At 39.0% G+C, this 14886-nt stretch overlaps 1 protein-coding gene across 2 annotated transcripts in view; it reads left to right on the top strand.

Moving 5' to 3' along the window:
- LOC121963066 (activin receptor type-2A) overlaps nt 1-14208 on the top strand; it is a 57698-nt gene extending 43490 nt beyond the window's left edge. For both annotated transcript variants that reach the window (XM_088074768.1, XM_088074769.1), the window contains 7 exons: nt 5856-5999; nt 7032-7175; nt 11281-11426; nt 11521-11635; nt 12559-12697; nt 12781-12911; nt 13379-14208. In XM_088074768.1, coding sequence (XP_087930894.1) covers nt 5856-5999; nt 7032-7175; nt 11281-11426; nt 11521-11635; nt 12559-12697; nt 12781-12911; nt 13379-13573 — 1014 coding nt within the window. In that variant the 3' untranslated portion in view covers nt 13574-14208. The remainder of the gene's footprint in view (nt 1-5855; nt 6000-7031; nt 7176-11280; nt 11427-11520; nt 11636-12558; nt 12698-12780; nt 12912-13378) is intronic.
- Nucleotides 14209-14886: the final 678 nt, after the last annotated feature.

Here is a 14886-nt window from a genome sequence, read left to right on the forward strand (position 1 = left end):
TCTTTGTGGCGATCCTTTTCATAATGTTTCCAGACTCTTATAATAACAATTTGAGCCTGTCAGTGACAAAAACAAACACTTTTGGTTGACGTATATTGACAGTGCCAGTTGCCCGGAGTGGTTACATTGCAGCCTATTTCGCTCCTTGCTCTGTACTATTGTCACTTAGACACAAAAACTCAGACGAAGAGAGTTTAAAAATACCAAACTTTAAATACACCAACTTGTTTCAGTGAATTTCAAGGGTGGAATTTCTCTTAGTGACAAATTTGCAAAATAGTCTTTGGATGTTGATTTTCGGATCTAAATCATAAATCTTAACCTGCCAAGCACAATAAATGCGCTACAATTTTTCTCTGTTACATTTCTGCAGACTCATCTATGACTCATTATTAAACAACCCGTCTTATTATCTGTTTTTCATCCAAATCATGACCAGAGTTGGAAAGTCTTTAATTACCAAGCACGATAAACATACAGGAATTTGTGTTTAATAAATTGCTACATAACACTGAGCACTGCTTGTACTGGCGGACAAGACGGAGTCCCTGGATAATTTTTTTTCTCCACAAATTTGTGATCAGAATAACAATCACTTCGGACTGTAAGCTCAATAAATGAACTCAAATTGGGTTCGGTCACGTTTCTGCACATGGAAAGGGAGTTCTTCAATAACAAGTGTTACCCCATTTATTACTGATAAGTATCTAAATTCACAGCAGGTATACCGTCCCGGTCTTTCTATCCGTTGCACTTCACCGTCATATTTAATTGCTCTTGGGACATACATATCCTCTTAATATCTGTTGTTGAGTCACAGTATCTCATTGATATGCACTTGTTTGTATTTGTTGCTTGTAATGTTGGTAATCAAGGAATGTAAGCACGTTCACTGACCGGAGAAAGTCTTGGATGAAGGCCGAAAACGTGAAAATTGTCTTACTGTGCCTGAATTTCATTGTTTATTATCGGGGACTCAGTTAAGAGACAAAAACCACGATCAGAAAGGTGAGAGACGAAGAAAAAAAAGGCTTGTTTTCTAACAGTGGTGTGCTAAATCGTGTATTAACTAAATCATTTTGCAATTTCACAAACGCATTGATTTTACTTTTACTGTAGATTCTTATTTTTGGTCTTTTACTCTTTATTGCTCTGAGCAGGCAAAAGCTGTGGCAGTCGGCATTATGTTTTTGGGTTGTCCATCTGCCTGTCCAATTTCGCTATGACCTTGCATGCGTGTCATTCTGATGAACGCAATATCTCAAGAAAGCCTGGAGAAAATTTCCTCATATTTGGCACAAACATCCACTTGGAATCACTAACAAATTTATTAGAATTTGTTGGTCAAAGGTCAAGGTGACCCTGTGTGTGTGTCTCTTTCTCATGCACACAATATCTCAAGAAGGCCTTGAGAAGATTTCCTCAAACTTGGAAAAAACATCCACATGGACTCGACATTGAACTGATCTGAATTTGGCGGTTGAAGGTCAAGGTTACTGGCTTGTCCCTCGCATTCTTGTGAATACGATCTCTCATAAACGCCTTCAGGGAGTTTCCTCATATTTGGCAAAAACATCCACTTTGATTAAATAATGAACTGATTAGACTTCGGTGGTTGAAGGTCACTGTGAACTCACAAAACATGTTTTTGGCCATAACTCAAGTTTCTTATCCTAATTATAACAAAATTCAATAGTATAATATTATGAGGTAATTACTTTTTATATCCAGAAGGTCAACTTCACATCATAATCTGCAAAAACACTTTTCTTGCCATTATTCAAAGTCGTAACTCGGGAACAGAAGGGGAGACATTTGGTCAGATGCTGAATGGTGATACTTACCTTAAACTGCAGATTGTATAGACCTTCTGTGCTCGGGAAGATGTGTGTGAAACGTCCACGTTCTCACGTGGTACGAACATGGCTGGTTTGCGGAGTCATTCAACCGCGAGGCACCCATCTTTTATTGATAAACTTCTTTGAATTCAAGATCGAGCTGTTTCGTTCTCTTAATTACATGATGCAGAACCGTGCCATGCTACATGTGTAAGCCTACAGTTCATGTAACCTTGTTCAATATACATAAATACACACAAACCTCATCTATCCTAAAAGAAAGAATAAGGCACCAGCCTGGTTTAACTCGACTCAAACCCCTCGGTGAACATATATTCACATATATTCAAAGCAACACTGAAAACAGATGTAAAGAAACATTTCTGTGAAACTATAGATTCCTTATTTTGCTCAGCACAATGTGTTCTTGAAGATGTTTTTCAAGGTGCCAACTCCGGGGCCGCTTGGGCCGCTCTAGCTGTAATCCAACCTCTGCCCCGCCGTGGGTAATTTTCCCCGTCATTTGGCTGGCGTTCAGTGTGAAAGCAGCGCGTAGAGACAGCAGGTCTGCCTCGCAGCTCTCTGTTAGAGGGAAAAGGCTTTAAGTAAACACGGCGGTTCCCACTCGAATCCTCCGTTCCCCCTCGTGCGCTGCCAGGCATCTCGCGAAAGACGCAGACACCCTGCTCCATGTTTCTACCCAAGAAAAACAAGTGTTTTTCCTCTATTCTTACAAAGCATCCTGTTAATCTGCTACTAGAGTGATGTGTGCTAGTACAAACTTAGGCTGGATGAAACCTCATCAACCCTCTGGAGCAACAACACCAGATAAACGAGGTGTTAGATATTAACAAGAGCACAAGTCTACAGCCACGCTAACGGCTCTCCAATAAAACTAAAATTATCCAACTAATCTGTAATACCAGACTGCATGATTATTTAACAAAAACAAACTGTATCATCAGCGCAGTCCATAAAACTTTCTCTACATTTGTCTGTGCCTAATGTTTTGTCTAATTATTTTTCTTGTGATCTATTAATTTCATTTCACAACATTTTAGATTCTTATCCCGAAGCAGTTGAACAGCATTAATTATACAAAATGTTAAAACGAGGTGACAACAGACACCATCTTTTATTCGCGATGGGCCGGTAAAAACATTTTTAAACCGGTTTAATATGACGCTAAACACTGGCACAGACAGGTGTACCAAATTTTAACACTGAATAATAAAAAAATATGAGAGTGAAGTGGCACCGCAAACAGCAGGACAATTGACACATCGTGTTTATGTTTCTCACTGTTTAAACTTTGCCTCGTCTATGTTTTTCGGTCCACCTCTTTCATCTGCTTCAAATCCAAAATGTTGGCCTACTGGCGCACTTTTAGTTTTCTTTTAGACTAATCCTGCCATGTGTACACTCATCATCCCAAAAACAAACATAACAGGCATAACATCTTCCACACTCCTGCCTTAACTGAAATTTAATCTCCTTCATGTTGCCGTTAGTCCATTTATCAATAATAATTTTATTTTAATCAAACCAAATCGTCAAAATCAGAAATCAACCCAAGTCTATCCTTATCTTCTTAATTTCACATGAGGCACCTTTTCATGATTAACAACCAAACGATTTTGGTTTTTATTCCCTAGTTTTTATGTTAAAATCCTTTTCTTTTGTCTCTTCTGGACAACATGAATCATGTTGTACCTGAACGCATAAATAGGCGATTTTGGACCTTTGATAAGTCACAATTGCGTTGTGCCTCCTCCATGGCTTAAGGCTTGGACTTAACTGTCTGTCCATTTCCATTTTTCTTGATGAGCCATTTGTGTTTTGTATTGTCTGCTGTTTACATAACTTTTGTATTTTCAAAAAAAAAGGTTGGTGTTCATGTGTTCAACCAATCAACTCTTCAATCTTTATTTTCAACAAAACAAAACACACCAAAGCAATAAAGCCTTTACGGCCAAGTGCAATGATCAAAAACTAAAAGACAAAAAAAAGTCTAAAATCTCGTCTCTCTTCAGTCACAAAGTTTACGACCAGGTGTAGAATTTCAAATTGATAAAAATCAAACCCATAAAAGCTGCTTGTACAGTTTGCTTCTGTGTGCCGCAGTAATCTTGTCAGGACAGGCTGTCAAAAAGACGCGTGCGTGCCAAAGCCTCGACAGTAAAGTTAGCACCTGTGTGTGCAGATAGTATGTACCTTTTTACTGCACATAAAGAAAGCTCATCATTTGAGTGCTGTTCTTAAATGTGGCTCGTATTGGTGGCAAACCTTGTAACCCAAAAGGGGCATTTTAAAGGAAGTTAGAAAAACAGACCGGGATTGACAAGCTCTTTTGATGTATTATCACGGTGTCTGAGTGGATCCTGTGTGGGCCTCAGGGTCTTGAAACTTGCTCCAGCTTATCAGGCACCTTTGTAAGCTCTCGGTTCAAGTAAAAACATGAACATCGGCGGCGTTGCAGGGGGAACGCTCTTTCTTTTCACTGACAACCGCGACACAGAGGCATGGAAGTAAAGTCGAGATTTTACAGCAGCATATCTGGTTTCATCAAAGGCCATCAGTCATGTGCTAGTCTTTCTCCTCTACCTTTTATCCTTTGGAAATGTGACTCCCTCACTGCATGCTTCTTTTTAACCTCTCTGTGTGTCTCTATCCTCGCTCGCCCTCTGTCCTTCTCTGTGAAGTCACATGTGAAAGTGATCAGCTTAATCCCGATCACCAGCTGTGTTTAACCTACTTTGGATTTGGAGCACTTGGCTTCCTTGCTTTCACTTTTGTTTATACGGGATTAGCATGAACACACAGCGCACGCATGAGGTTTGACCCGCCAGGGTTAGACGCGACGACTCACCAACGTTTTTATTTAACCATACGTTCTCCTTTATATTCACTCAAGTCAGATTTTTATGTGCTTCGCTCAGCGGTAGTTGATGCGGTAGTTGTCTCAAATATGGCCCCTGATGGGGTGCTGGGTGGCCCCTTAAACATTTTATAATTCACAATAAAAATAAAATTATCCACACTTGAATTGTTTTTGTAATTTGAGTATAAATAAAGTGCCAGAGTGCAAAAACAGCATCAAAATAGAGCTTGTTTATGAAAACAGAGGTCCTGGCTAAGCCCCTAATGTCCCAAAATACCAGAAATGTCATAAAATCCTAGAATTAGACCCAAATCCTAGAAATGTGCCTAAATATAAAAGATGTCCTAAAATCCTAGAAATGCACTAAAATCTAAGAAATGTCCTAAAATTCTGGAAATGTCCTAAAACCCTAGAAACATCATAAAATCCTAGAAATGTCCTAAAGTCCTGGAAACATGATGAAATCCCCAAACAAATCATAAAATCTGAGAACAGTAACAAAAAATCAGAGAAACATCCTAAAATCCTGAAAATGTCCTAAAATCCTACAAATATCCAAAAATCCTAGAAACATGTTTGGTGCTACTGCGACTGGCCCACGTGGCCTCCAAGCAAAGCGAGTTGAGTATCGCTGCTTTAGATCTTTTCCAAATCCATATTTCTTCAGCAGCTCACTGGATTCAAACTGGAAACCTTCCAGTATCATCCCACTTCTGTAAACTCAAGCAAATGCAGCCCTGAGGGGGTTTAATTGAATTTAAAGTGAATTAATCTAAACCCTGTTTGGTATGCTCCGTCCTCGCTGCCAAAAAAACTTCAGTAATAGTAATACGACTGAGCTTAAACACTTCCTAAAGCAGACTTTCAACAACAGACCCATAAAATATATAAAGCAAAAAATGAGGCTAAAAACAGTATGTTTCTGGAGAGCATCATCACATAAAAGTGAGTCTATAAATGTAAGATTTAAGATGTGAAGATGACAGTGATTCTGTTGGCCTAAGCTCCTCAGGCGCGTTGTCGCCGAGCCAAAAGCCCGGTCACCTTCAGTGTAAGCCAGTGCTATTTTAATGCCCTGCAAAAAAAGAAGAAAGAATAACACTGCGCTCTGTCTTTTTTCTGCCGTCTCTCTACAGGATCCCGGGCCCTCGCCCCCGTCCCCAATTCTGGGGCACAAGCCGCTGCAGCTGATCGAGGTGAAAGCCAGAGGGCGTTTCGGGTGCGTGTGGAAGGCCCAGCTGCTGAACGAATTTGTGGCCGTTAAGATCTTCCCAATTCAGGTATTATATTTTGACTTATGACTCCCTTTTTCGAAATGTGTTTGTGATAAAGACACTTTGACGTCTACCTCGTTTGATTTGGACTTTTTAGTTTGATCTGAAGTAAAATTACAGAAGTGAAACCTCCCTCAAACAGCCGAAACCTCGGTCCAGGAAAAACTGAACCATGGTTCGGTTCGTTTCTGGTGTGAAACATTTTTTGGAGGGTTTGGATTAGTCGATTATTGGGATTATTATCTGTATTGGCATTTTATTTTAATGATCGATGCTAAAATGAATTAATAAAAAAGTGCAAAGAAAGTGTCAGCACAGGAGGAACTTTTACTTTTTTTATTTATATTTTTACTTGACTTAATAAAAAAAAAAAGCTGCTAGAAACTTTTCAGTTTTGATTAAACATTTGCTAAAGGCATTTGTTTATATGCAACATATTTCTAATCATTAAATGTTCTACATATTTTCAATTCCTCACTACAGCTGTTCCTTAAATTAACCACTTTATATGGAAAATATCAATAAATTATTTAAAAAGTGTGCAAAGAATTGATTAATTCCCCTTTATTTCCTGAATTAAATACATTAACACCATTCATTCTCAGCAAGATGACACGTAATTCTCCGGATGTAGAATTAATTGATCCTCCTAATGAACACGTTTTCTTTTATTATTTTGTTTATTTTGTACTTCCAGCTTCATATCATAAGAGCTGCTTTTCAGTTTTATAGCCTGTTGTGACCTGTTGCCTTCTGGGAAAGTGTTTGTTCAGTGTGATACACGAGTGATGAAATAGTTTATCAAAGTTACCAGTGGACAAAATGTTCTCTCAGTCCCCGGCGAGAGGATTTGGTCTGTCTGACACTTGCACTACTGTCTGTTCAAACTTCATGAAAACAAAGAGATCTTTATGGATTTGGCTTTTTTCCGCTGTGCTGAACTTGCACCGATGAGTGACTTTTGCGTACCGTAACACCTTTCCAGGCTCCGTTTGAGTCTTTGTTAACATCTACGTCCGTCTCTCTGCTCCTGTCCAGGACAAGCTGTCTTGGCAGAACGAATATGAGATCTTCAGCGTGAGCGGCATGAAGCACGACAACATCCTCCACTTTATCGGCGCGGAGAAGAGGAGCAACAACCTGGACCTGGAGCTGTGGCTCATCACCGCCTACCACGACAAGGTAACGCTGTCCGGCAGCACCACCAGCAACCTGCTAAATTTATTCCTTTATTTACTGAGTCTTTTTTGTGTGTTTGTTTTATAAGAAATTCTCAGTTTTGAGGTGTTGAACACGATGCAGGAAACAAAACGCTATACTGATTTTTGTGATAACAGAAAAACATGCCTCTTTTCTAATGTAACAAGATCAAATATTTGCACATTTTTACAATAAAAGATAAAGTGTTCAGCTGCCGCAACACGTTTGAATAGATACGAACACTTTCAGGCACATTTGTGGACGCTTCATGAGACACGTCTTTGGTGTCATTTCAAGTTTTAAGTGACTTCAAAGGAAAGTTACAAAAATGTTTGTGCATGCTGACAATTACAGTTCTTAGAATCAGCAGGTGAGACTTTGAAAAGATCAATATATTCAAGACAATTGCAATCAGATGCAGCAAATTCCACAGATTCCCCAAATTTTGAATTAATGTCTGCATTCCCGTCCACCTGAAATGTACTCCAGAGTAAAGCTACAACAGCAAAAAATAGGATTTTAAAGCAAAATCCATCCTGGATTTAACCCATAGGGACTGTTTGGTTTATTTTATTATTTTTATACATTTTTATTTTAGATATTTTATTTTTTTTAACTAATAGAGACTTTAGACAGGAAAAGTATAGTTGTAACAACGATGCAAAGCATCCAAAATAATCCAGTCTTGTGTGTGACTGAAACAAAGACTGAAACAAATAACAATCAAGTTTCCACAAGAATTAATATTTATTAAATTCAGACAATCACACTGTAAGAAAAACTAAAAAAAGAGTAATCTGATTACTGTGAATGCACGTAAACAAATAATCTGATTTCCCGCCGGATTTCTTCCACTAAAAAGGTTGTTTGTGTGCATGTAGACACAGTTGTGGTAGTTTTAGAGTATCGTCTCGTATTGTACAAAAAGCCCCCTGGACGAGAAGTTGTAAATGCCAGAAAAGTGAAAAACATGCATGAAATCTCCACATTGTATTGATTCTGTTTGGTGCCTCAGGAGCTTATCCATAATTACACTGTAGTAGCTGAAGATGTGCTTCCGTGCTGTTTTTTCCTCTTTCATAAACCTTGTTTATCCAGAGTAGGTGGACTTTGTTGGCGTCATCATGCTTCATTTGCCCTCACAACTCCGCTCTCTGTAACATTTGGGCCTTTAAGTGCCTCTGTGTTTTGAGGGTCATTACCGACGAAGTGATTCTCGTACGCTCCGCTGGCTTGAGTTTCCCAGCCAGGCGAAGAATTCAAATCGCACTTAAGAGACCCTCCCCGTGCGAATAAAGGTTGAAAAATTAAAGGTTGTGGGCTTGGTGGTGAGGCTTCAACCCAACAATACAACTCTTAAAACACCACTTAACCCTGCGGCAGCTCTACAAGTGCTTCTCCGACTTGCAGGAACTCTCCAAGTAGAAGAAATTAGTTTTAAAGGAGTTTTAGGAAAGGTCACACCACCAGCAATATATCAGAAACACGAGTTAGAGCCTTGTCAAGCATGCACTGTAATTATCCTGAAAGCAGAAGTCTTTAGAGGATACATTGCTTAAACTTTGACCAACAAAACGCTTCCCCTTCTTGCCAAATTTTTGAGAGCAGGTGTCAAAATGTTGGCCACGTCAATTCGGGCTGAACTTTGTGCAACACAGCTGGAGCAGTGATTGCAGAGCTCCTGACAGCTGATTTATGCCTCAGAGTTTGGTGCATTTAAGAAGTGAGATTTGTTGTATCTGTAGCATGCAGCAGCTTGCTGTAAAGTTGTAATGCTCAACTTAAGGCCCGCAGGCCAAATCTGGCCTCAAAAGGGTGCAGGGTGGCCCTCAATCATTTTTTAATTCTCAATAAAAATAAAGTGATTCACACTGGGAATTGTTTTTGTAATTTTAGTATATATGATGTGCCAGATTGCATAAAACAGCATCAAAATAGAGCTAGTTTATCCAAAAAAGTGGCAGTGGAGCATCCCACGCACCCCGTCAGACGTCCTCAAATGTCCTAAAGTCTGAGAAACGTCCTAAAATCACAAACCAGTCCAACAATCCTAATAACATCCTTAAATCCTCAACACATCCTGAAATCCTAGAAATGTCCAAAATCTGAGATACATCCTGAAATCCTAAAAATGTCCTAAAATCCTATAAATGTCCTAATATCCCAGAGATGCCTAAAATCTGAGAAGCATGCTCTTGCACGATGCATGCATATTTACATCTGCGGATTGGTGTCTGATTGCTTAACATATTTAATTTAACAAAAATCCTGCAAATCCGGGTGTAAACACACACAAACACACACACACACACACACATGCTGGAATGCATTTATCCCCGAAAAAGAACATCTGAGGTGATGAGGTTGTTTTTTTTGCAGCATCTGTTGGAGCTGCCTGCCCTCTAGTGGTCGCTCTGGCAGCTACATCTGTTTTTGGCCTTGCCAGAAGTGACCTTGTATCATATTGACATACATTATGTAACAACAAAGATGTAAAAAGGATAAGAAACAGATGCAGCTTACAGCATCGGTGTTAAAATCTACGTCATAAACTTTTTTTTTTTGAGCAAAATCTTAAATTATATATTTTTTTTTATTTACCGTAGTAATTAATATAAATGTGAACAGCATCCAGATATGCTCAGCTTCCATACACACATTTTTGGCAGCTGTCACCTGATAAAAGATGCATCTCTGCAGAGTAAAATAGCCTTAAAAACTATCTGGACTGATAAAGAGAACTGTGCACTCGGCAAACCTTCCCGTGATTAATAGAGATTAAAAAGAACAACGATCAAACACCACAACAACAAGCAGATAAATGAAAAGCATTTATCAGAGCTCCATTATTCCCCGAGCACAATAAATGTGCAGGAAAGTTGTCTCGGTGACAGAGGCGGGCCACAGGACTTCTCTGTGGTTTTAAGAGGACACTCAGTGTGTCGTAAATTTTATTTATCACCCTATATGAAGCTTAAGAAGTCTTTTTTTATGTCCCTAAATTTTCAGTATTGAATACCACCGAGACAAAAAAAAACATTGATATTTGTTCTTGAAGAGGCTTTTATTGTGAAGTCCCTTGTGAAATACAATACTACCCACAAGCTTTAGTGGCTTTCCATCCATTAGGGACGTTGCTGTTACCATGGCAATGTTGTCTGCTCCAGCCATTACTTCACTGTTATTTAGCATTGTTGTTCAAGCAGTCATTGGTGTTTTCGCTGAATCACTTTCTTAATATCAGCCACATTTCTGGATGTGCACGGGGTTGAAAAAATTCTTAAATATATTTGATAAAAATAGAAAACGATAATCCAGGGTATAGTGAGTGCTGTTGTTAATTTTCTGTAGCCATTTTTTTGTTTTTTAAATTTATTTTATTTATGTTTTTTTTTTATTTTATTTTTTTTACTTAGACTCTTTATATTACTATTATCATCTCTCCACTTTATTTAATTTTATTTCTTTATTTAAATTTTTGGTAATTATTATTTTTTAAATTTCAAATTACTTGATTTTTACTTTGTTGTAGCATGAGCACATTATTTTACACAGTATTTCTTATTAATATTTATCTTTCTTATTTAAAATTTTCATGATTATTATTAATATTTTAATTTATTTTTAATTACTTGATTTTAACTAAACTAAGATTCTTTGTAACATAAGCAGATCTCTCTATATTATGTTATTTATTATATTTTTTTTATCTTTTATGTATTTATTACTATTTATTTTTAAACATTTATTTTATTACTTTGATTATTTATTTGTGTCACTATTAGAATCTGTTTTTTATTATTTAGTTTTTATTTGTATCTTTATTATCCATATCAATATTTATTTTTAAATACTTTTTTAATTCATTAATTTCTATTTTTAAATTTTGTTTATTTATTATTTAATGTTATTTGCCTTTCTTTGTATTATTATAATAGTAACTAATTTATTTTATTATGGGTTTTTTTCACTTAATTTTATTATCACTCATACTATCTATCGCTCCATTTACAGAAATATTTATCCCTTTAATCTTAGGCTCTTCGCTCTTAGTGAACACGTCTTTTCTCTTCCCGTCTTTCCGCAGGGCTCGATGACAGACTACCTGAAGGCCAACGTGGTGTCGTGGAACGAGCTCTGCCACATCAGTCAGACGGCAGCCCGCGGCCTGGCCTACCTCCATGAAGACATCCCGGGACACAAGGACGGACACAAGCCGTCCATCGCTCACAGGTGCGCCGTTCGAATATCTACAGCTTGGGATCATTCGCTAAGTTTGACACTCAGAGATCTGAAGGTGTTTTCCTTGTTGGTTTTTGTCTCTCAGGGACATTAAGAGTAAGAATGTGCTGTTGAAGAGTAACCTGACAGCCTGCATAGCGGACTTTGGTCTTGCCCTGAAGTTTGAAGCAGGGAAATCTGCAGGAGACACACATGGACAGGTAAAGTACACAGATATATGAAATAAAATACCTGAAATATTTATAGTTTTAATCCTCTGCTATCACTTTGATTTACTACTACATGAGGCCATCAAGGACAAAAATGTCAACTTCCGAAATAATTCATAAAAATGCTATATCTGAATATTTTTTGCCCACTTTTTGGGTTCTTTTATTTAATTAGTATTCCTAAACAGAACTACCAAATATTTAAACATTTTTGAGATTTTAACCCTTTAAAAGTCAGTTTGATTACGTGATGTCACTGGTGTTTTTTATTTTTATTTTTATTCGATATAAAGAATTTTTTTTTTTTTCTTAAATAAAATAAAACAATAAATACATTTGTACACAATGTATTATAGACCCATTATACAAATACAAACTGGAACTCCAAAATTTATTGAGATTAAAACCTTCTTACAAAAACTAAATTCATATAAATAAATATATTTAAAATAAATAAATCTGTACTTAATGTATTATAGACCCATTATAAAAATTGAATTGTAACTCCAAAATTTATCAAGGAAAAAAAATCTTACAAAAGCTTGTGCCATATACAGAAACAACCAAAACAAAAGTGAAAAATGACCCATTTGGACAAAAATGTCCATAATGACAGCAGAGGGTTAAAGCCTGCAGATGCAGGTTTGGACGGTCGCATCAGGGTAATGTGCTAAAAACACATCTGCCCTTTAACCTCCCAGTTTGTCACGTGTGTGTCATACTGGGATCAGCATTCATGACACACAGTTTGACGATTCAGCCCGCTCAGCAACAACACGCCTCGATGACGCACTTTTCCGCCGTCTCAGCCCATCCGTGAGCTGCGTCATGACTTTTTTTTCTTCCTCGCTGCTTGATTTTCTACTCGTGTCCCGATGCTGACCTTTGACCTTTTGAACCATTTGAACGTGTAGGTGGGGACGCGGCGCTACATGGCTCCCGAAGTCCTGGAAGGAGCCATCAACTTCCAGCGCGACTCCTTCCTGCGTATCGACATGTACGCCTTCGGCCTCGTCCTCTGGGAGCTCGCGGCGCGGTGCACCGCCGCTGATGGTGAGACTGATTTATTTCCTTTGTTCTGATGTGTTCGGACTGTGTGTCGCTCCAGATTTAAGTGTTTTGTTGTGCATCAACAGGCCCGGTGGATGAGTACATGCTCCCGTTTGAGGAGGAGGTGGGTCAGCATCCGTCTCTGGAGGACATGCAGGAGGTCGTCGTGCATAAGAAACTGCGACCAGTTCTGCGAGACTACTGGCAGAAACACGCGGTGAGCAATCAGAAGACGCTTTTTGTTTTTGCCGTTGAGTTCTGTAACTGAATAATCGTCGGTTTGATTCACGAAACTTGCCGTAACACATTTGGTGCTAAAATATCCTCAATAAAGACGCCAGCGACCTCTGTGTAAAAAGATTTATCGTTTCCTTCAGAGAGCTGAGAGCTGCAAAACACGATATTTACAAATAAAAACAATCACTGAAAACGTTACTGAGTTTAATAGTCAAAACTTTAGTCTTTTTTCCAGCAAAATTGAAACATTTTAATTAAAAAAAAATGCTGAATTTTGAAGTTCAGTTTAATTTTGAGGCAAATACACAGATGTAGTTCGATCTCTGTGTCTTTGGTTTTAAGCGTCCCAGGAAAATACTGCACCTCTTAAATCCTGAATTAAACATAAAGCGACCGTGACGTTACGAGTGCCGCTCTGACAAAAAGCGACTCTCCGTGCTCTCTCAGGGTCTGGCCATGCTCTGCGAAACCATCGAGGACTGCTGGGACCACGAGGCCGAGGCTCGCCTGTCCGCCGGCTGCGTCGAGGAGCGCATCGCCCAAATGCAGCGCCAAGCCCCCATCATCGGCCCCGAGGAGATCGTCACCGTCGTCACCATGGTGACCAACGTGGACCTCCCGCCCAAGGAGTCCAGCTTATGATCTGCCGATCGACCGACGGCGGACGAGCCAGCAGAAACACGGATCAACACGAGGGGATGAACAGCCGACCCTGGTTGGTTGGCGTTGTCTTTTTTTTTTTTTTTTTTTTTGGGTTCTTTCTTTCCGTTTTTGTTTTCCTTTCCTTTAAGTGCGGGCCGCTACTTCAGGAAACACCCTGCGCCCACCTCACCGCATCAGTCGATATCCACCTCATTTTGATATGTGTGCCTGAGGATTTTAACATTTTAAAAAAAAAAAAAGAAAAAACTCTCATCCCGAGCAAAAAAAACGATTCAGGATACGACGAGTGACAGTGCTGACACGCTGGGACGACGACACCCAACAAACACTTTTATCATGTATTGTTTTATACACACACACACATAGGAGGGCTGCTCGAAGACCCGGCGGAGAAATCTCACCGAACTCTCGGTGCATTTTAGTGTAAAAAACGAAAAAAAAAACAAAAAAAGACGAGCACCTGGCTCTCATTTGCTGTTTTCTCGTGTGCGTTTTTTCTGAAGAAACGACTATCGTTCTGCCAATAAGCAACGGCTTCTGAATGTTTATAGTGTAATGCTGCTGTACATAGTGTATTATGGACCCAGACGACTTGGTAATCAAGCTTATTTTAAAGGGGCGAGGGGACGGGGAGGGGGTCCATTTTCAAGCATTACGACGATAAAAAAAACCATAAACCTCCTTCAACCAGGTATACCTCAGTTCAGATGGACACAGTTTAAATTAGTCCCTCTCCCTGTTCACGGTCATAGCTCACAACCTCGGCTCTCCACGACATCCAAACGACCTGCTGTGACGCTCATGGGTAATGTAGTCCGCAACGCCTCGATACACATGGCCATACACACCAAGTGTTTCTCCCTTTTTCCTCCCCTTTCTTTCTTTTTTTTTGACTGAATAATTACTTCCTTTTGTTGTTTATTTGTCTTCTGATAATGGGGAAAAAAATGATGAAGTTGTCTTTTCCGTTTTTTTTTTTTTTTCGGTTTGCCGTGTCAACTGTCAACGGAGTAATAATATCTGTCGCTGACAAGCCTAATTTTGGCCGTGAGATCTGGATCTATGTATTTATGTCTCTCCAGGATTAGCGCTGGGCACCAACTTATCGAAATCAGAAACGCGCTTCAAGGTGGTCAAACTGTCGGAGCGCAGTTTTTTTCGTTTGGTGCGCGGCCCTGATTTGGATTTATACCTGTATTTAGCTGAGCCAGCTTGCTTTTGATTTGATTGCACACATCTCTTTTATTTTGGATTACTATCAAGAGTTTCTGCTCTCTTTTGATACACCTCAG

The sequence above is a fragment of the Plectropomus leopardus genome, chromosome 24, assembly GCF_026936395.1.
Source record: "Plectropomus leopardus strain MGB_pleo_1.0 chromosome 24, ASM2693639v1, whole genome shotgun sequence".
Taxonomy (NCBI): domain Eukaryota; kingdom Metazoa; phylum Chordata; class Actinopteri; order Perciformes; family Serranidae; genus Plectropomus; species Plectropomus leopardus.